General features: G+C 44.6%; 1 protein-coding gene across 1 annotated transcript in view; it reads left to right on the top strand.

Annotated features, from left to right (window-relative positions):
• Cfap61 (cilia and flagella associated protein 61) overlaps nt 1-22,023 on the top strand; it is a 250,959-nt gene extending 228,936 nt beyond the window's left edge. The window contains exons 25-26 of the mRNA XM_057780855.1: nt 8,787-8,877; nt 21,735-22,023. Coding sequence (XP_057636838.1) covers nt 8,787-8,877; nt 21,735-21,935 — 292 coding nt within the window. The 3' untranslated portion in view covers nt 21,936-22,023. The remainder of the gene's footprint in view (nt 1-8,786; nt 8,878-21,734) is intronic.
• The last annotated feature ends 291 nt before the right edge of the window (nt 22,024-22,314 follow it).

Below are 22,314 nucleotides of genomic sequence, written 5' to 3'. Positions count from 1 at the left end.
TTCTCAACTTCTCCAACTGGGGACAGCCCCATAGCCTTTTCTTTTTGTGACTGTGTCTTTTGAAAGCTATGAATCCACCTGGCCGTGGTGGTATGCTCAGAAGGCAAAGGCAGGCACATCAGAAGTCGGAGGCTAGCCTGACCTTGATAGTGAATTCCAGGACAGCCAGGGTTGCGTCATAAGACCCTGGGGGTGGGGGCGGAGAACAAACTAAGTTCTGTAGGACCTCGCCACTCTGGTTTGTCCTTTCTGTCCCTATTCTTTTTAGGTTGTGTGCTTTGGAAAGAGCCACGGAAGGCCTGTACCCTCGGTCATTGTTTCAGGAGTCCTAGGATGCTAAGAGGCCCTTTCGTACCTCCTCTTGCTGGAGTCACAGCAGAGCAGGGCTGGGGCCGCTTCCCTGGAAATGCGCTCCCTTACCTTGATGATAAATCAGTGGTGCCTTGAAGCTGTGAAAATATCGTATTTTTCATTGTTACTTCTTTTTCTACCCATGTTAGAGTATCGATTGACACTTCCAACCCGATTCAAGTATCACAGTGCCGCTCGCCAAATAGTGGCTTTTTTCTAATTCCATTATTTATCCTATCTTCATTATTCTGCATTCGGCCACGAGGAAGAAATATCCCCCCTTCTCTGTGTCTGTGTTTATTCATTCATGCATTTCAGTGTGGGCTTTGGGGCTTTTACTCCTCTACAGGTTATAACGCATTATTGTAGTAGGAGCAGCGGGGCTGCGTTCCTGGCGCCCGGCCGCCTGCACGGCTAGCTTTACCCAAAATAATTACTATCCAGGAGCATTTCTTAAAATGTTAAGCACTTCTTAAAGACTTAAAGTTGCACCATATAGGGGTAATACGGTACTGCCTGTGTCCTGCCCAGTCTAAACCTTAACTGTGCTATTATTATGGTAATTATGGTAGTTCCTGTCTGAGACCAGCACTGTTCAGCATGGCGGAGCTGAGCCTCTCCTGCCTCTGAGCCATTTGGTGTCCCTGAGCCACTCACAGTTCCAGGCACACAGCAGTCCACATTGCCATCAAGCAAGCTGTAGCACTTTACTCCAAATGATCCATTCAAAAGCTCTTTCTCCTGCAGGTGCCAGACAGAGATCGCAATGGCGGCACAGCCCAGAAAGCCGGCATTTTAAAACAGCCAGTTTTTTCCTGCTGCTGAGTCAGGAAAATTTCTTTGCGGCACACAACCCACAAACAGCAAAAAGCTGTCTTAAATTCTCTCTCCTTTTTAAGCCCTCTCAGGTTTTATGTGGCATTAGTTAATCACATTGAGCGCCACTCTGTTGTAATAGGAGCGGCGGTGGGACTGCATCCCGCCACCCAGCTAGCTTTATACCCGAAATAATTACACGGAGACTGTATTCTTTTAAACACTGCCTGGCCCATTAGTTTTATAGCCTCTTATTGGCTAGCTCTTACATATTGATGTAACCCATTTCTAATATTCTGTGTAGCACCATGAGCTGGCTTACCAGGAAAGATCTTAACCTGCGTCTGTCTGGAGTGGGAGAATCATGGCGACCCTCTGACTCAGCTTCTTTCTCCCAGCATTCTGTTCTGTCTGTCTACTCCGTCTACCTAATTTTCTGTCCTATTAAAAGGGCTAAGGCAGTTTCTTTATTTAACCAATAAAATTAACTCCTCCATCAATGCATCACCCACACTGGGGGGCAGGGAAGAGAAGCAGGAATGCGCTCTTTAGACTTTCACCCTTGCAAGCAAGGGGTCGAGTTCAGTCCTTGCCTCGCATGTGCAAGGTTTGATCCTCAGCGCTGCAAACAAGTGAAAGAGAAAAGCAAAGACAGGTATACTCCAAAGTAGATCCTGCAAACCCTAAATCCTGAGAGTCAAAGAAGGGGAGAACAACTTCTAGTTTGTTCTTGTAGCTACAGGACTCTCATGAAAGCCAGGAGCACATTATTTTCAAAAGCCCATCGTGGAAGGGAATTCTGTCCACTATGCCTTCACTATTTAACTCTTTTAGACATTTCCTAAGTGTATTCTGTCTTCACTGGCTGGCGGTATTTCATCTCTACTAAGCACTCTTAAAAAATTCAGAGAGCAGATAATTTAACCAAAGGGGAAAAGAGGCAACAAAACCTCTTTCTAGGGTTTACTGGCCCCTGTGGCCTTGGTCTCTCAAAAGGCAATTTCTTCTGGTCCTCTTGTCCTGTGAGTTTTCCGGGGAATTCTCTGTACACGTAGACACTTTTTTCCTTCCCTTACAGCAAATGGATAGGAAATGGGTGAGGTTGGGAGCAGGGCTGAGTGGCTGCTAGGCCTGATGCTAGCCAGGCTCCCGGTGGCCTAATTAAAGGAAAGCTGCTGGGCTTTCTATGAAGAGGAGCAAAGTAAGCAGGGAAGGACAGGAAGGGAGGCCAGAGCCCTAAGAGCATTCCTTTTCCTGCCCAACTAAATGCCAACCTTGCCTCAGACCATTAGGCCTGAGCTTATATAGCATAAGTAGCTGGACAGCCATGGGCTGCTGAGCTATAGTGCAGACTAGATTAATGCCTTACAAAATGGGAGATGTGCAAAAAAACATCAGAGATAAAAATAAGAGGGCCAGTACTTAGAACTGAAGCCCAGAGCCATCCCCGATTGCAAATGCCACCAGTGGTACCTGCCAAACCCAGCTCCCTTTGCTGTTGATGAACGGACAGGTGAAATCATATGTGGGTAAACACTAAAAGAAGCAAAATGCTTTGGTCTGGAGGCAGTATGCATTTATGCAGCAAATCCATTATCCCTGCAAGTCAGACAAGAAGTCAGACAGCTCAGGATGAAGTCCAGTCCGTGGAACTCCTGAGCTCCTGGAACCCCAGCCCACTTTCCCTCATGGTCACCATAGCATCATCAGTCATTTTGATTGACTGGTCTCATTCAACAGGTAAGCAGGTTCATTTAAGTAGGATGTGTGCAACTTCCACCTCTTCAGAACACAAATAAAACAAGAGCAAGCAAGCAAACAATAACAAAACCAGAGAGGAAGAAGAGAAGGAAATCGGGGAACAGGAAGAAGAAAGAAAAGAAAAGAAAAAAGAAAAGAAAAGGGCTCAGTTTAACAATCAACACACAATTTGTTCTTTCTGCTCACGCTTCAGTGCAGGGAACCCTCACAAAGGCTCCTCATGACGCCCCTCTTTCATTTACTGCTCTATAAAATTGCTGGTGAATTAATTTATCCTGATGTCCCTGGAGGGAGGAGAGCAGCCCCGGAGAAGAAAGCCACGGTGGCAAAGAAAGGCTTTCTTTGAATTAAGCAGCAAACAAGTATTCGACCAGTGTCTTTAGTTTCAGACTCACACAGGAAGGGACTGGCAGCACCTTAGATGGAGAGGTAGGATAGGGCCATTGAAGAACAGTAGTGGGGAGGGTGTTCTATTCAGAATGCCGCCCTGGGCGGAGCATAGTCTGTGTGTCTCCCTGAACTCGGACGGTAAGGCTTTGGGGAAAGGACCATCGCTGCACTCATCTTAAAGTTAAAGTGCTGAGGCTGGGCAACGCCAGAGACTCACTTGAGTGGCAGTAGCGTGTCACACAAGCTGATGAGTGGCTGCAACAAAAAAGACCTCAGTAAATGAGAAACCAACTGAAGGCCAGCAGCGTGCCTGAGCAGGGGTGCGCTAGCCCGTGTCACCCAGTGGCTTCCTGTGTCCCCAGCAGTGGGGCAGGCAAGGAGACCCACGGTTTTGATTGGTTCTGTCTGCACAGTGACTGGATCTGCAAGGATGTTAGACACGTTCCTTCCTTCCTCCCTCCCCCTGTACTGGATTCGAGCCCAGGGCTTACTCATGCTGGGCGAACTCCCTCCAACTGAGCTACAGCCCCGGCTAGAGCTCGTGTTCCACCTTCTAGGCTGAACCTCAAGGTTTTCCTGAACTGAGTGTCCAAGACTCTGAAAAACAAATGGCTAATTCTCTGAAAGTATGATTTCTAGGCAGGCACAGTGGCTAACACCAGACACGTCAGTTATTCCAGCGGCCGAGGAAGGAAGGTGGCTGGAGCCCGGGGCTTTGCCCACAAATGTGTTGCACTTTTCTCTGGGGCCAACGAGTGCAACATCCCCCAGCGACTGTGTGGATCTGCTTTCCTCAGCCTGGCTGAAGGCTGCAGAGGTTGTCAGAGTCCCAGGCAGTGTCTGTGTGTCTGTCAATAACCCAGTGCACAGTGGATAAGGCTAATCAATATCTCAATGATTGGGCCACATCGACCAGGGATGGTTAGCTAGCTTCCACAAGTTGACATTTCCCAGTGCTTTCTTAGGTGGGAGTGTGTGGCTGGCAGTGTAATAGAGAATCTAAGTTCCTGGAACAGCAGCGGGCCCACCGCTGGCAGAGAAGCAGAGGCTGCCTGTCCTGTTTAGACCCAGAGACTTTGTGACTCTCCTCCACATCCACCTAGGAAGGGAACAAATCTGAGACCCGTTCACTGTCTGTCTCCTTGACCCTCTCCTTGTGGTGTCTAGGGAGGTATTCAGATAGGCAGGTTGTTCTGTGACTAGTCTTCCTTTTTGTTTTGGTTTTTCTGGCTATTTGTCTTGAGACAATTGTGGTGATATTTTGTTTGTGCTGTGACAACCACAGACAATGTCTCATTATGTAGCCCAGGCTGCTTTCATATTCGTGGCAATCCCTCTGCCTCTGCCTCTGCCTCCCAAATGGTGGGCTCAACATACAATATGTACATGTACAAAAGCTTGGCAAGAAGGAAAAGAATGTTTTATTAGTACATGAAGGAAAGTGTATTAAGTTTAAAAAATTAAAAATTAGGGGCATGTGCCTGACTTGGTGGTATATGCCTGTGCTGGAGAGTTTTATGTCAACTTGAGACAAGCCACAGTCATCTGAGAGGAGGGAATGGAACCTCAGTTAGGAGAATACTTCCATAAGATCATGCTGTAGGCAATCCTGCAGGGCATTTCCTTAATTCGTGATTGATGAGGGAGGGCCAGCCAGTTGCGGGCGGGACCACCCCTGGGGTGGTGGTCTGGCTGATCAAGCCATGATGAGCAAGCCAGTAAGCCGCACACCTCCAGGGCTCCGAAGGGAGTGGCACTATTAGGACTTGTGGCCCTCGTTGGAGGGGGTGTGGCTTGCTGGAGGAAGTGGGTCACTGTGGAGGTGGGCTTTGAGGTCTCATGTATGCTCAGGCTACACCAGTGAGACAGACCATTTCCTGTTGCCTGTGAGTCAAGATGTGAGAACTCTCAGCAACTTCTCCAGCTCCATGCCTGCCTGCATGAGGCCTTGCTTCCTGCTGTGACGATAATGGACTGAACCTCTGAACTGTAAACAAGCCACCCCAGTTAAATGTTTTCCTTTAGCAGAGTTGCATGGTCATGGTGTCTCTTCACAGCAACAGAAACCCTAATAAGATACCCTGTTTTGAAAAACAAACAAACAAAACCTAACTTACCGCAAGCAAACAGGATCTCAGTGTCAAAGTGTGGAGGAACAGGCTATGGACGCTTCTTGGAGGCTGTGTGTGGCAAGCACTCAAGGACCACATTTTGGAGCGAAGTGTAAAGGAAATGGGCTACTACCCTTCTAGCTGTTCCAAAGGGATCCAGCCAGGGCTTTAGCCAGTCACTTCCCGAATGAGCAGGAACCAAGAACTGAGGATCAATCTTACATGTAAGACTCTGTGCCTGGTAGATTGTTGTGTTCAATTTCTTTTCCTTAGAGGAAACTATCCCTTTTCCCAGCTCTCTGAAATACCTTTGCTAATAGCAGGTACTGTCCCTGACTGTGGAGGGATGGTCAATAATCCGTGTGTATTTGTAAATAGCCTGGAAACCTTGAAGAACACTCGCCACCTCTCTGCCAGTTGTTTTCTTCCTAAATTGCTTCCGGTTCTCTGATCAGGACTAACTTGCTGGTTTGGTCTCAAGGTCATTGCTGTCTCACTTTAGCAGAACTCAAGAGGGGCATAAAATCCAAAACCAAGACCTTTGCTTTTCTCTTGTATAATTAAAAAAAAAAAAAAAGGCTGATACTGTTGCATTCTGAGAATATTGGCAGAACAGTATGCTATAGTGATTGCTACCTTCTGAACAAGGCTCCCCAAACAAGTTGCCACCTGGGCAATCAAAACTGCAGGTCTCCTTAATCTGTGCAAACTATTTAAGGTGCTGTGATGGGACGTGGGTCCTCAAATAACAAGGTCCCTTTCTGCTGGGCACTGGGAAGAAACCACAGAGAGTCCCAACCTTAATATATATATATATATATATATATATATATATATATATATATATTTATTTTTTTTTTTTTTAAAGAACCCTACTCCTCCCGGACCATCCCAGGTACTGTGCAGTCCTCAAAATATTTTCAGAGAATTAAGGCCACCTGCTTCTCCGAGAACCTGTATTGGACTTGGTAGATGGAGACTGTGGGGGACATGGGCATGTCAGAGTTGGGCACAAGCCCAGGGCATCTAGGTCTCCCTAAGGGAGGTGGGATTTCCCCCAGCACTCTCTTATTAAAGCAGGCAGTGAGGCTCCAGTGAGCAGCACAGGACAGTTGGACAGGCAATGCACCAGGAAGATGGCCACCAAAGTACTTGGATTAACGGGGTAGATCTAGAGTTCTAGAATGGAAAGGTGAGAGAAAGGATAAGGTTACGATTCCCGAACCAAGAGAGTCGGAACTGACAGTGGAGCCATGGAAACACGCAAGGAAATACGGTGACCAATCAAAACAGATCCCCTGGCTTCTAATTTAGGAATTGGCGGTGTTTTGAGATTTGCAACGTCAGTTTCCTGCAGCATTTCTGTCCAAGAGGTGGGGACCATCCCAGCAGAACCGTACCTAAGGCTTAACTAAGGCTCTTGTTCAACGTCTTTAGTTCAAGATGTTCCCAGCTGAAGAGATGGACCAAACCTCAACCCTCTGAGCCATTTTTCCCTTGAAGAAACTGGCTGGTGGTGGGCCCAGAAATCTAGGCCCAGAACACCAACCAAGTACATAATGTATTTTTCTCATTTACCCTATCAATCTCTTCCATCTCCCCGACTCTTACTAAACCCTCTTTTCCTAAGTGGCTCCCTCTCACTTTCATGTCTATTGCTGTTTTGAAGTGTAGGGGTCATGCGTGAGTGTGTGTGTGTGTGTGTGTGTGTGTGTGTGTGTGTGAGAGAGAGAGAGAGAGAGAGAGAGAGAGAACACTGAGTACAATTAAGATTGTTTGCATGAGCCTGGGTAGGGGGGTATCTACTGTAGCCTGTGAACAAGTTACCATACCACTGAACGAAATAACTCCTCTCTCTGGCAACTGTCTATAGTTCCTCAGGAAGGGGTGTGGCTTCATGGGCCCCTCCCCTATCCTGACCGAATGTTCAAGCGCATCTTTTGCAATTCTTGTGCAGGTGACCACAGTACAGCCGCTGTGTCGCGCCCAAGAGAAAGTGTTTCACATCGCTCCTCTCCATCCTCCACCTCTTACATCCTTCCCACTCCATCTCCCTCAGTGTTCCCCAAATACTGGAGGTTGTGGTACAGATAAACCTGGTGAAAAGTTCATGGGTGGAGGAGGAAAGCCCATGAGCCTCTGCCCTACACAAAGAACTACTCCAACAGTGCCCACTCTGTCCTTGCTTCGCTTCATTCTTTCTCAGTGAAGTCTTCTTTGTCTAGCATACCATCCATCCCTTAGTCATCTCGGGAATATAAGATCCTTGTTGACAGAAACATCTGTCTTTTGGGTCCCTACGGTTTTCCTAGTGCCTGGAAGCATGGTGGGGATGTTGGGGTCAAAGGGTAGATAGCATTGGTGGAGCTAAGATTGGATGAACTATAAGCGGCAATTAAGCAGGAAATCAGGACACAACTGAGTGTGGAGAGGACCCAAGCACAGACTCTGGTTATGTTCCTCTTCTGATGCCTGGTAGCCCTGGGGACTGTTGCCTCTGTTGCTCCTCTGGCTGGAAAGCAGTCTTTCCTCCCTGTGTGCCTACCCATGGCACCCACGAACCATGACAGCGTCAGCAAGTTCATTCCCAGAAAGGAGTGACACCCACGGAGTTGGGCTCGGACCCTGAGGACGTTTGATTTCCCGTCCCAAGTGGCTTCACGTTACAAGACAGCAAAGGCTAAAATTTAGTAAACATGTTTGGTTATCGTGAGGATGTATCAGCTTTTCCACGAATGCAGCACATTTTCGGGGATCACTGTGAATGGCAGAGGGCCGTGGAGTTCTCCGTATAAAATAGGCATCTGCTCAGCCTTCAGTGGCCAGTTAGTAGCCCGAACACAAAAGCCCAGTTTCCCTGCATGCCGCTCAGGTAAGCATCAGCTGAGCCGTGCAGAGACCAGGCTGCAACGCCGAGGTGGCCTGTTTTCTGCTCATTATTAATCCAGAGACCTTAATGACGAACAACATTTGTGTTATTTTCTACCCAAATTTAATCTGTTCATGCAGTAGTTCAGTCAATCCCGCAATCTGTTTTTCTCAAATGAGGGTAGATAATGGAGACGCCGTTCTTTACAAGTCTTCAGGCTTTTAAATTCTGATAAAATCAGGATTCTTCACTGGGTCCTGCCCCAGCTCTGAATTAAACCACTTTAAATGTAATTACGGAACCTGGCCTTCCATCAGGAACATCCATTTAAAGCATTGATTGGCCAGGCTGCTCCGCGAGGCTCTTTATGAGCAAACGATTGCAATGGGGCCAGAACTGTAATTTATCAAGGCAAAAAAGCAGGTAAATACTTTATTAGTGGTAATGAGAGGGTTGCCAGCTAACTGAATCTCTTCTTCCCTCACCAGCTACTTCACGGAGCCGTGGTGCATGGCCCTCTTCCACGATCGTTTTATTGATCTCAGGAAAGAGTTGCGCCAAATCTTAAACTCTAAGCAGGTAAGAGTGATTAATGGATGCGTGAGAGTTATTCCTTGCAAATTGTGAGCAGTTGACAGCCGTTGATCATTTGGGCTTTCCACTGCATTCCCATCTCACAGTGGTGTTTTAGCAGCCCTGTGCTTCCTTAAATAAACTCTGGCGTCTATAAATGTAGACAGTGATGTTCAGGGGTGTGACTTTTCCTTAGATCCTTTTCTGGACACTACATTGCTCTTGCATTTTTATGAGTAGCTTTGTCTTCATGATCAGCTAACTGTGTTGACTGAAAACTAGAGATGAGTTGTTTTTCCTGCTGCCTAGAATGAAAATTGCATTCCTTTAGTTTTCTGGCTGTTATTGTTGAGGATACATGAGTGTGTGTGCGTGCCACGTGTGTATGTGTGTTTAAAAAAATATAAAAATACCAGGTCTAGAGGCCTATGTCTCTAATCCCAGCACTTTGGCAATGAAGCAGGAAGCTGGGGGGTTCGTGGTGATTCTCTGCTACATAGCAAGTTCCAGACTTGCCTAAGCTACACAAGACTGACCCAAAAGAACCGCCACCACCCCCCACAAAATAAATAAATGAATAAGTAAATAAATAAATAAATATCAAAGAGAAGTCACCCCAGTGTCAGAATACACTCATTTTATAGCTAAAACATCTCCCTCAATATGATAGAGAATTATCTGGAAGCTAGGCTCCATGTCCTGATGCTCCAAGCTCAGCACATGCCTCTGTGGAGATAAGGAGGTATTTGTGAAACTTCACACTAATTCTTTTGATATTCTTAAAGTTTGAAGAAAGTTAGTGTCTTTTCTCAGGGAGGTGGGATATCCATCCCAGACGCCACCTTGTTTCAGAGAGACAACATGCCTGGGTCTTTATTAGTTTCTATCTCATTTTGATATCTTAAGGAACTTCAGAATGTCCCCTCTTGTCACAGGACCTTCAACCTTGCATGTTCTGTGGTAGAGCCACCATACTGGACAGCCTAGATTTATGTAGCCCCTACCATATTCCAGGCCCAGCTTATACCACCTCACTTAAAGGTGGGTGGCAGGACCTTCTAGACCTTACACCGATGGAGACACTGAAGCTTAATCACCCTTCATAGCTGAGTTACACAGCAGTCTGGTTACCAAGCTTCCAAACTCAAAGCTCTCCCTCTCCAGCTGGGAAAGGAGGATTGGGGCCATGAAGGGTCAAATCACCAGCTCATATTCCCCCTTCCATTTCCAATATGATTCCTTGGGAGCCCACTCCAAAATGTAGGCAATTTACTAATCTGAACTGGATTCCAACTGGAAGCATAGTTTTAGAGTTTAAATGAAAATGGTACACCTTAGGATCCACATAGGTAAAAGCCCAGCATATCAGTGTCACTGGGAAATATTTTCATTAAAGAGTCAAAGTCTCCACAAGCTTGGATGCTTCCAGTTAATCCCACACGGCCTTGGGGGAGAAGCAATGTGAGTACGCACGAAAGTCACACAGGGCTTACGTCATTCAGACTGGAGCGTGTGTATAGACACTCCCTGAACCCAGTACCCTTAAGGATGCTGAAGCACGTGTTCAGATGTTTGAGTCCCTTATATAGAACCCACTCATGTTTCTGCATACATCAGATCATCTCTAGATTACTTAAATTGCCTACTAACACCCTGTGGAGCTTGAACCACATCATTCAGGGAATACCGAAAAAAAATGGCACATTGAACACTGTCAATATAGGTGTAATTTTTTTCCAAGTATTTTTGGTCCCTTGTTCATTGAATCTGTTGGTGTGAAACTTGTGGAAATGCAGAGCTATATGCTGAAGTATCTATACTTATATACTGAAGATGGGTACAGGTCCACAGGCTCTGTGCTCCATGCTGGAGTCTGGAGGAGGTCGGCTCAGGTTGAAGACAAACCTAGCGTTACTGTCTTTACTTGATGTCTTGGACACCCACCCCCTCCTCTCAAAACGTGATCTGCCAAAAGCTGCGATAGGAGCAAAGACTCGTCTGTCCCTGAGTGACCCCAACAAAGCTTTCCAAGCCCCACATTTGAGCTCCTTGATTAACTCTTTGCACGGTACGCAGGGCTTTTAGGATACAGATGGTGTTTTCTTGTTACTAGCCTGTTTCTGATATAAATACTGGAAAGCAGAGAATTTAAAAAATATTTTAGCATAATTGTTATCACAGACCATACTTTCTTCAATAAAATTCAATTTCCTAAAGCATTATTTTTCCAGGATTTAGAGGAATGGGAGAAGCCTGGGTGAACAGCGAAGCGTGAAGGGTGGCTTAGGACAGTTCTGTATGACACCGCAGCATTACGCCATTGTCTAAACTCACAAAATGCCAGGCACATTAACAACGATGCATCAGTGTTGAGCAAGTGTTGAGAAACTGTTAAACGCAGCAGCACCCATCACGTTTGCCAGGACCCCTCAAGGCTCCCCCAAAGTTTCATCCACAGCCTGACCTTAGCTGTGAGCCAGTTTGCTGTGCCGACTCGGGACAGGAGTGGCTTTTGACCCAAGCCGACCAGCACACTGAGGACTTCTAATCATTCCTGTGGGGTTTCCAGGCAGAGGGTGTGGCCTGCTTCACGGAGGACCAGGGGAAGAACCTCGGTGGGCACCATTCTGCTTTTAGCATTTCCATTCGTCAAGTGGGAAAGCCACACAGAGAAGGGGTATGTGGCGTGGTGCCTACCACTATGCAGATTTAGGGTCACTTTGGGAAAACCTTCAGGTCCCACAGAACAAGGCCTAACTGTTCCCTCCAGACAGAAGAGCAGTGAAAGGGATGTGTGCTAGAGCTTGGGAGCAAAAGATGGTTCTGCCATTCCAGCCACCACCAACTAAGAGTGGGGGTGACAGCCCCAGCACTGAAACTGCCTGGGTGAGCGATGACCACAGTCATGTAGGACAAGAGGAAAATAAAAAGGGTAGCTGCATTAAAGAATAACAGTAATCCTTTTTCTTAAATGTTTTAACCAATTCATGTCCCTTTCTAGTTTATCACCAAGTAGTACAGGATCTCAAACATTAAGTATAGCATCCTTGGTGTTTCAGTTTTTAATTATGTTAATGAACATTACATTTCATCTATGGATGAAGCCTACAGATCACTGGCCATAGTCAAATTTTGTATAGTCAAAACTCACTCTTCTAATTTCTTTGAGAAGTAACTTATGTGCCCTTAATAGCAGAACCTCCAAAGATCTGAAGCAAAGTTGAGAGATTGAAAGAAAAGTGTGTATAAAGTAAGGATTGGATGTTTCAGTATATCACTTTGAGCAATGACTAGAACAGGCTTCAGGAGAGAAAGAAGAGGATATTTACGATGCCATGAACCATGTGGAGCCAGTGCAGGTACACAGGAGCCAGTGCAGGTGCATGGGAGCCAGGGCAGGTGCACGGGAGCCAGTGCAAGGTGCACAGGAGCCAGCACGGGTGCACAGGAGCCAGCGCAGGTGCACATGACAGCACAGGTGCACAGGACATCTGCTCAGCAGCCCTGAAGAACAACACCTTCTTCTCAAGTGCACATGCAACATTCTCCAGGACAGGACACTCAAGGCCACAGAATGCCTGTCAATAAAGTTTAAAATATTCAAACTGCCTAAAGTATAGTCACCAGTAATAAGTGCATATAAAACTAGGAGCCGGCATGGAAAGCAAACTGAAAATTTTACAAATTTATAGAAACTAAGTAAGTGCCCTCTTAGAAACCAGGGAGTGGGTCAAAGAAGAAGGCAGAAGAGGTGTGTGAGATACTTAAGGATGAGTGCAGATTGAAACACATCGTTCCAAAAAAAAAAAAAGGTTTGCAAAGTTTTCAAAGATATAGATAGATAGATAGATAGATAGATATAGAGATAGATAGATAGATAGATGTTAGATAGATAGATGATAGATAGATAGATAGATGATAGATAGATAGATGTTAGATAGATAGATGATAGATAGATAGATAGATCGATGTTAGATAGATGTTAGATAGATAGATGATAGATAGATAGATCGATGTTAGATAGATAGATGATAGATAGATAGATAGATAGATGTTAGATAGATAGATGATAGATAGATGATAGATGATAGATAGATGATAGATAGATAGATAGATAGATAGATAGATAGATAGATAGATGTTAACTTTTTAAACAGGAAAAGTTGGGCTGGAGAGATAGCAAAGTGGTTAAGAATGCTTGCTGTTCTTCCAGAGGAGCTGAGTTCTATTCATACCAGGAAGCTCACAGCTCACAGTCATCTGTAACTTCAGCTACAGGCACACACACACACACACACACACACACAAATAAACATAAAAATAAATCTATTTGTAAAAACAAAAATGAGCGATTTCAAATACTACCCCTGTGTCACACCTCCATAAGGTATGCCATACTATTCATAAGGAACTAGAGTAAGAAAACAAACTGAATTGAATATCTGAAGGAGGAAAGGAAAAGAAGGGGAAGGGAGGGAGGAAAGAAGAAGGGAGGGAGGGAGGGAGGGAGGGAGGAAGGAAGGAAGGAAGGAAGGAAGGAAGGAAGGAAGGAAGGAAGGATCTTTAAAAATAGAGCAGAGAAAAGTAGGTGAACTGGAGACTGGGAAAATAATAATCAGTGAGAACAAAAGCTGTTGTTTGAAAGATCAACAAAATCCTAAGTCTTTGGTCAGACTTATAAATTACTAGATGAGAAACAAAAGCAAAGGCATTCCTACAGGCTTATGAAACCAGAAAGCATTTTCAGAGACTATTATAAATAACTAGAAAACACCTGGATGGAAGTGACAAACTCCTAGAAACAGAGAAACTAGAAACTGACCCGAAAAGGAGCAGAAAATCTCCACAGATCTATAACTAAGACATTGAATCAATAAGCAAAACCTCTCACCAGGGTGGGGAATGTGGCTCGGTCAGTAAGTGCTGACTGCAAATCCAACGGCGGGAGTTAAGTCCCTAGCACACACATAGAAAGCCAGGTGATGTGGCATCTGCTTGTAATCCCAGTGCTAGGGAAGCAGAGACAAAACAAGTGATTATCTGACTTATTGACCTGCCAGTCCACGCTGTGTGGCTGGGTCCAGGCCAGAGAGAGACCCTGTCTTGAAACACACAGTGGCTGACACCCCAGGAAAACACCCAGAGCTGACCTCTGCCCTCAATGGGCACATGAAGATGGACACCCATCTCAACAATGGTAAACTCGGGGTAGATGACTTCCTTAGTGACTTCCACCAGACATTTAAAGAATTAACACCAGTCTTCCCTGAACTCTTTCAAAACAAATAGGAGAGAGGACCCTTACCTTGATACCATGGCCAGGCAAAGGTATCGCAAGAATAAACTCTAAGAAAAAGACCAGTATCCATGACGGATTTAAATGTAAAAATTGAGGGGTCCTCAAAATAAGCACAAGACTCCTCCAAGATGAAGTTCTCAGCACAAAGTGGGGACAAAGAGCAGAGAATAAGAGACAAACACAGGAGATAGAGGATGAGGGAGAAGGGGAAAGAAGCAAAGGATGGGGGAGGGGATATTTCCCCCAGAGGGACAAAGGACTACTGTCTCTGGATAGAGAGGAGACATGGCGCATAAGCAAGAGGCAGTTTATAAAGGGAAAAAGGGAAACCCTGTTTTAGGATGAGTTGATTTGTTTTGGTTGCTTATGTCAATTAGGGAAGTCAAAAGAAGGCTTTTGATTGCCGGACTTCAGTACTTTTATAGCTGAACCTCGGTAGTCAGCCTCCTGAGGAGAAAGTGGCCAAATAAGGAATAGGCTTTGGGGATATAATCTAAAATTTTCGCAAGGAAGAAGGAATGGAGGAGAAGGGTAGGACAAGCATTGCCGTCATATGTTTGCCGTGCTCAGGCCTGCTAGAGCCCCTTCCAAAACTGTAGCGAGTCTTTCTCTGTCCCTCCAGCCATGCCCCAAATAACAACATGGAGACTTCTTACTAATTATGACAGCTTAGCCTGTAGCTTAGGCTTGTTCCTAACTAGTCTTTATAACTTAAATTAACCCATTTCTATTAATCTACATCCTGCCACATGGTTCATGACTATTGCCTCTCCTCTTGCATGTCCCGCGTCCTCCAGACGACTGGCAACCTTGTGTTCTTTCTCCTTGTGTTTTCTTTCTCTGCCCAGAGTCCTGCCTAGCTATTGGCTGTTTTATTACGTCAATCACAGCAATACATCTTCTCAGTGTACAAATATCCTACAAAAAAACCCTTCCACTGCAACATTAACAAACCAAATCCAACAGCATGTTAAAAGGATTACACATCATTACAACATGGGATTTACTCTAGGAATGTGAGTAGGCCAGCGCGCGCGCGCGCACACACACACACACACACACACACACACACCAAAACCAAAAAGCAATGCAACACAGTATTCTACAGTGAGGTGGGGAAGAGAACAATGTCATCTCCTCTGAAAACTAAGGCCAGGTATGGTGTCCAACACCTTTAATCACAGTGCTGGGGAGGTAAGGACTAGGGGCTGAGGAATTAGGGAGTCAAGGTCAGCCTCAGCTATATAGCAAGTTTTAAGATACCCTCTACATGAGGTATTGTTTCCAAAAACAGAACAAAAAAGGAAAGAACGGGAGGAAATAAAATTTTTAAAAAATGAAAATACACTTCATAATTTAAACACCAGCAGCAGGGTCAGGGTTAGGCAGCTCTGTGTCTAAGAGGGGAACCCAAGTTCAGATCCGAGCACTCATATCAGGCTGTTCACAACTCCCTGTGCTCCTGCTCCAGTGGATCCTATGCCTTCTGCTGGCCTCCATGGGCATGCCCACACATGTGGCATTTATTCACACAGATATACACACATTAGAAAACTAGTAATAAAAGGAAATGTCCTATATCTGATAAATTATGAAAATCCACAGCTAATCAGACTAATGGTGAGCTGAAGGCTTATCCTTGAGGTCTGGAATAAGGCAAAGATGTCTCCTTCTACCACTTAGGTTCAACACTGCCCTGGAAGACAATTAAGATTGTCTAATCAGAGCAAATAAACAAGAAATAAGAGGCACCTACCTTAGAAAGGGATAAGTAAAGCTATGACTTTTCTCAGATGACATAATTCTAACGAATCTAGAAAATAATAAAGCTAGCAATACACTTGGCAAATTTGCAGGATACAAGATCAACACACGCAGTCAGCTGTCTGCATGAATAGAACAAGAATGAAATGAATGAGATGAAATTAAGAAAATAGTTCTGCTTGTAGTAACATGAAAAGAGTAAAATACTCGGGACTCATTTAACTAAAGTAGCACAAGACTGGACACTGAAAAGCTACCCAGTGTTCCGGAAGATTCAGAAGCCTAAAAAAGTAGAAGGACATCATGTTCATAGGCTTTTAGAGACAGTTTTGTTAAGGTGGCAGCACCGCCCAGAACATTCTACAGACTCAGTGAAATCCTATTAGAACCCCAAAGGCATTTATTTATGGACGTAGAAAGGTTCACATAGAAATACAAGAGATTTCTAATGGCCCAAACTGTCTTCCAGAGACAGCAGAACAAAGAAGGTGGAAGGCTTCACACTTTCTGACTTCAACCCTTACTTCAAAGCAACAGTAACAAATTGTGTGATACTAAATAACGACAGCCACATAGAGTAACTGAATAAAACTAAAGTCCTGGATGTAACCAGGCATTAGAGCTCACACCTGGAATTCCTCAGGATTTGGGAGGCTGAGGCAGGAGGATCAAGACCAGTCTCAGTTACACAGTGAGTTTCCAGAATAAACAAATAAACAAACAAATATGCAAACAAGTAAGTGTGAGTCCACACATACGCTCACTTACACGAGAAGATGTTCAATGATATTAATCATTAGGACAGTAAAAATCAGAACAACAATGACATACAACTACACATTCACTGAAGTGACTGTAATTTTAAAAAAAAATTTTTTTAATAAAAGGACAGGACTAGAGAAAGATGGCCCAGACCCAGCAGTTAAGAACACTGCCTGCTCTTCCAGAAGACCTTAGTTCAAGTCCTAGCACCTCCATGTCGGCTCCTACTTGTCAGTAACTCCAGGTCTAGGGGCTCTGACACCTTCTTCTGGACTCAACCTGCATCAGACACACACATGGTGTACATGTGAGTGAAACTCTCATACTCAGGAAAATAAATGAATCTTTTTTTTTTTTTGGTTTTTCGGGACAGGGTTTCTCTGTAGCTTTGGTGCCTGTCCTGGAACTAGCTCTTGTAGACCAGGCTGGCCTCGAACTCCCAGAGATCTGCCTGCCTCTGCCTCCCGAGTGCTGGGATTAAAGGCATGCGCCACCACCGCCCAGCATAAATGAATCTTTTTGAAAAAAGACAGTAAATGTGGGGAAAATAGCATCCTTACAGAGCTGCTAGTGAGGATGCTAGTTAAGCAGTCACTATGAAGAATAATTTGAATCCTAAAATAGTTACAGAGAATCATCCTCTGACCCAGCAACTGTATTTTTAGGTATCTTATGAAGACATGAAAGGTATTCAAATGAATGCCTATACACAAATATTCAAACCCACATGTTCGTGAGCATATCAATGGATAAACAAATGTGGTCTTTTCACACATGTAATAGCACTCAGCCATGAAAAAATAATGAGCCCCAAAATCATCTTCCAGTACAAAAGCCTGTGATCTTCTCAGCAGAGACATGACCTTCTGTCTAAAATACAAGCTCTCAGCATCATACTCAGAGATCAGGGACAGGGAAAAAGCACCCATTCTTGCCAATTCCATTCAATAACAGTACAGAATATTCCAGCCAGAGCAGCTAGACAAGAAAACAAAATAAGTGGCTTCTGTGTTAGTTACACTTCTGTGGCTGTGAGAAAGAAAATACCATGACCAAAAGGAACTTGTGGAAGAAAGAAGTTCGTTCTTTCTTTCTTTCTTTCTTTCTTTCTTTCTTTCTTTCTTTCTTTCTTCTTTCTCCCTCCCTCCCTCCCTCCCTCCCTCCCTCCCTCCCTCCCTCCCTCCCTCCTTCCTTCCTTCCTTCCTTCCTTCCTTCCTTCCTTTCTTTTTTGGCATAAAGTTCTAGAAGAGCTCAGAGTGGCAGCAGATGGCCAAAGCAGGAAGCTGGGAACTCACCCTTCTTAGATCAAATAAAGACTGGGAATTTGGCTCTATGGTACGTGCAAGGCTCCAGATTCCATTCCCAGCAGAGAGAGAGAGAGAGAGAGAGAGAGAGAGAGAGAGAGAGAGAGAGAAGAAGAAGAAGAAGAAGAAGAAGAAGAAGAAGAAGAAGAAGAAGAAGAAGAAGAAGAAGAAGAAGAAGAAAGAGGAGGAGGAGGAGGAGGAGGAGGAGGAGGAAAGGAGAGATGATGTGGGAAGTCCTTCTGTATATTCTGTGTTGGTTTTAATTGGTTAATGAATAAAAACCTAATTTGGCCAGTGATAGGACAGAATAGAGCTAGGCAGGGAAAACTAAACTGAATGCTGGGAGAAAGTAGGTGGAGTGGGTAAGGCACCATGTAACCGCCACAGGAGACAGATACACCTGAACCTGGTCAGTAAACCACAGACCTTGTGGTATAATATAAAATAATGGAAATGGGTTAGTTTAGGATATAAGAGCTACCCAATGAGAAGCTAGAGCTAATAGGCCAAGCAGTGTTTTAAATAATATAGTTTCTGTGTAATTATTTTGGGTCTGAATGGCCAGGAATGAAGTGCCTCCACCAACAGAGAGAGAGAGAAAAAAAGAGAAAGAGAGAAAGCCACTTGATTAACAAAGTTAGTAAGTAGCAGTTAACTTTTTCAATCTAGTGGAAGAATTGCTTTTTAAAACTTTCCTTTGATAACTTCATACATGAATACAATGTATTTGGTAAATTGATTTTTAAGGTATTTTGTTTTAGTTTTTTAATTTTTATTTTCCATATGAGTGTTTTGCCTGCATGTATATCTGTGCACCACTTGCATGCACAGGTCCCAAAGGGGCCGGAAGAGGGCACCAGATCCCCTGGACCTGGAGTTACAGACATGTCAGCCATCATATAAGTGCTGGGAATCAAACTCTGGTCCTCTGGAGAAGTAGCCAGTGCTCTTAACCACTAAGACATCTTTCCATCCCCTTAGCCAATTGATTTTTTTAAAACAAAGATGCCATACAATGGGAACAGGACAGACTCTTTAATAAGGACAATGAGAAAATTAGACATTAATATACAAAAGAACAAAAAAAATGATATTCTTATCTGAACACTTATAAAATAGAAACAAGAAAACTCCTAGAAGAAAACAGGAGGAAGACTTCTTGATGTCTGGACAAGAATTTTCTAGATATAACCCAAGCATAGGCAAGAAAAGCAGAAATAAAGAAGTGGGTCTGGGTCCAACTGAAAAGCTGCTCCTACAACAGAGAGATGATGAACAGAATCCATACAACCCACAGGTTGTGATGAAGCATTTGCAGTCACACACTGGATAAGAGCCTAATATCCACAGTACACACAGGCCTTAAATCAGTTTGATAACAAAACAAATAAAATAACTAATTTAAAAAAAAATAGGCAAATGACCTGAAAGACATTTGTCAAAGGGAAACCTACAAATTGTCAGCTGATAAACATGAAAAAATGGTTAACACCACTAAGGATTGAAAATTAAAAACACAGGAAGCCACTTCCAGACCCCATTAGAATCCTGCTGGAAAAGAGTTAGAAGCCTGGAGAGTACACAGACAAAAGAAACCTGTTGAACACTGATGGTGGAAATGTAAGTGAGGCCATCCTGGAAAGTAGCACAGAGGTCACAGATGAAGCCACCATGTGATCAACAGATCCGCTTCCGGGTATATCTCGAGAGGAGTTCATTAAGAGATGGGTGTGTGGAAGACATGTCTACACTCCAGTGTTCACTGCAGCACCAATAGCCAAGATACAGGAACAACCTAGTTGCGCATGCGTGGGTCAGTGGATAAAGAAAACATGGTGTGCATACATTGTTGAGCCCTAAGATGAGTCGGTCCACAACGTGCGTTAGCTTGTTGCTAAGCGAAAGAAGTCAGGTTCTGCATAATCTCACTTACAAAATCTGAAGAGCCAAGAATGATAGCTGCAGGGAGCTGACCAGGCCGGGAGAATGGGGGAAGGGGAGAGGTTATTTTGACAAGAATAAGTTTTAGTCACCTATTGCACAGCCTGGTGACTGATGCTAATGATAATGCATTTAATTATTTCAGCTTTATCCTAAGGGTGGATTTGAAACGTTCTTACCACAGAGATGGTAAGGATATGCAGCATTGGATATGCTAGTTGGTCTTAATCATCTCACCATGTGTATATACAGCATAACATTACATGGTGCCCCATAAATATACACAATTATTATGAGCTAGAACTGAAATTTAAACATAAGGAAATTTCAGAAGAATATATATATATATATATATATATATATATATATATATATATATATAAAGCCAAGACATTATGTTAAGTCAAAGAAGCCAGACACAATAGGAGCACTTGGAGGTGAGCTGGTGGCGAATAAGCAGTGTGAGGGGAGAAGTCACAAGTACCATTCTGTGATCTTACACACACACACACACACACACACACACACACACACCTCTAACCACTGTAGAACAGCCTTGTACAGGAACAAGCCCCACTTTCTATCAGTTCAATGCTTCATGTTTGCCAGATAGAATCCTCCAGAAAAACTGTAAAAAGAACCAGCTTCCTGTGGACAGCAGGTTGTCTCCACGGACTGTGCCGGCACGTCAATGTTTTCAGCACTCCGGCCCGTGGTTCCAGGCATCAGTTGCCTTTCCCCAGCCCACGATTCGGCTCTCAATCTCCATTTCTGTGCCATATCCTGACTGCTCTAAACACCATGTTTATAATCTCTCAAACCTGGTCATACTTTGCTTAAATAGCCAGATGGTCATGTGCCTCCACACGACTTGCGTCTTCAGTCTGTGCCGGTCCAGTAGAACGTCACGATTAACTTCTATTCCTTTTTCTATTTGAAATACACAGGCATGTTAGAATTTGGTGTAAATACACTGTGGCTTTTGTTTGAGAGGATGATCAGTAGTCACCGTGATGGCAAGATCACACAGCTCAAAATCCTCAGTCACAACCCTGCTGTAGCTGGTCAGGGTCCTGTAGCAAGGGCCACCTGAGGGATTGGAGTGGCATGCAGGGGCGGAGTGTGCACTGTGCACTGCAGCCTGAGAAGGTGCATGTTTGAAAATGTCACAAGTTGTCGGAAAACCTCTGCTTTTTATGGATTGTGCACAGTCTAAAAGAACTTAATTCTTCCTGGGTCGTGTGTTTAAGGAGGTTAATAAAAATTTGTACTAAGGACATTATTCTGTAGGTCTTAAACAATACCCCTTAGCAAGGCCCAAGGCAATAAACCACCAAAAATGTCGGGGTTGTTGTGTCCAAATGTTAAAGCAATCAGATAACTCTTATCTGGAAAACTAAGGGCTTAAGACCATCATCATCCTTGGTAACATCATGTTACGTGATAAAAAGAATCCTCCCACAGAAACATAAAGGGTGCGGTGGCAGTTGTCTGAGGTGCCCTCGAAAGGAGCCAGGGACTGGGGGGTGGACAGGGGGACAGGACTGCGTGTTCCTGTGGTTTCTGTCATCCAGGACACAAACACTGCAGATAAGTGACAGATGACGGCGGTGGCTGTCCGGTGGTGTGAGTGTGCTGAAAATGCTAAGAACAGCAGTGTGCATTACCTGTGTTTTGTCACCTTGGAGAACCATTTCTAAAAAGCTCCCGTCCTTGGGGAGCTGACTCAGCCCTGCTGTGGTGGTGCTGAGTCCCAGAAAGCTCTGACTCTGGCCTCTTGACTGCTTTCACAGGAGGCTGACATGCCTTCCATGGAGCAGCTGGCCTACAAGATAGAGGATGAGGAAATAAACCTGAATGAGAAGCCCCAGAAATACCTCCAAAGGGTTTTCGAGGAGTCCATCTACAAAAACCTACTGGAGAAGAGCATCCTGGATTACCTTCATTACAACCAGTCCCACCTGCCCATGTACGCGTGGCCGGGCATCATTTAACTGCAGCCAGAGGCCCCGCTGGCATCACTTCCTCTCTCAGGTCAGCCGTCCCCTGCCCCTCCCCCGTCCACGCTCTTCCTCCGGTGGTTTCCTGGTGCTCCAGTAGGTGGCGCTCGGCTGTGCGGCACTGCTAAGCCAGGGAGCTTTGACAAACACAGGCATGTTCTCTGCAGAATAATCTACTCTAGCAATAAAATGAACTCCTACTGAGCAGAACTTGTTTTTACCTCGTGTGTGAGTCTGTTTGATTTCCTGGAGTGTTCTGATGCCACTTCCATTAGCTCTTCCTATGCGTACCAAGGAATAGCGGGTGATATAAAAATAAAACCGTGCACACAGAATGGAAAATTGGTAAACAGACAAGGAGAAATTAAATCTG

Source organism: Chionomys nivalis, chromosome 9 (genome assembly GCF_950005125.1).
Source record: "Chionomys nivalis chromosome 9, mChiNiv1.1, whole genome shotgun sequence".
Taxonomy (NCBI): domain Eukaryota; kingdom Metazoa; phylum Chordata; class Mammalia; order Rodentia; family Cricetidae; genus Chionomys; species Chionomys nivalis.
Note: the sequence above shows the minus strand (reverse complement) of the source record. Positions and strands in the feature narration are given on the sequence as shown.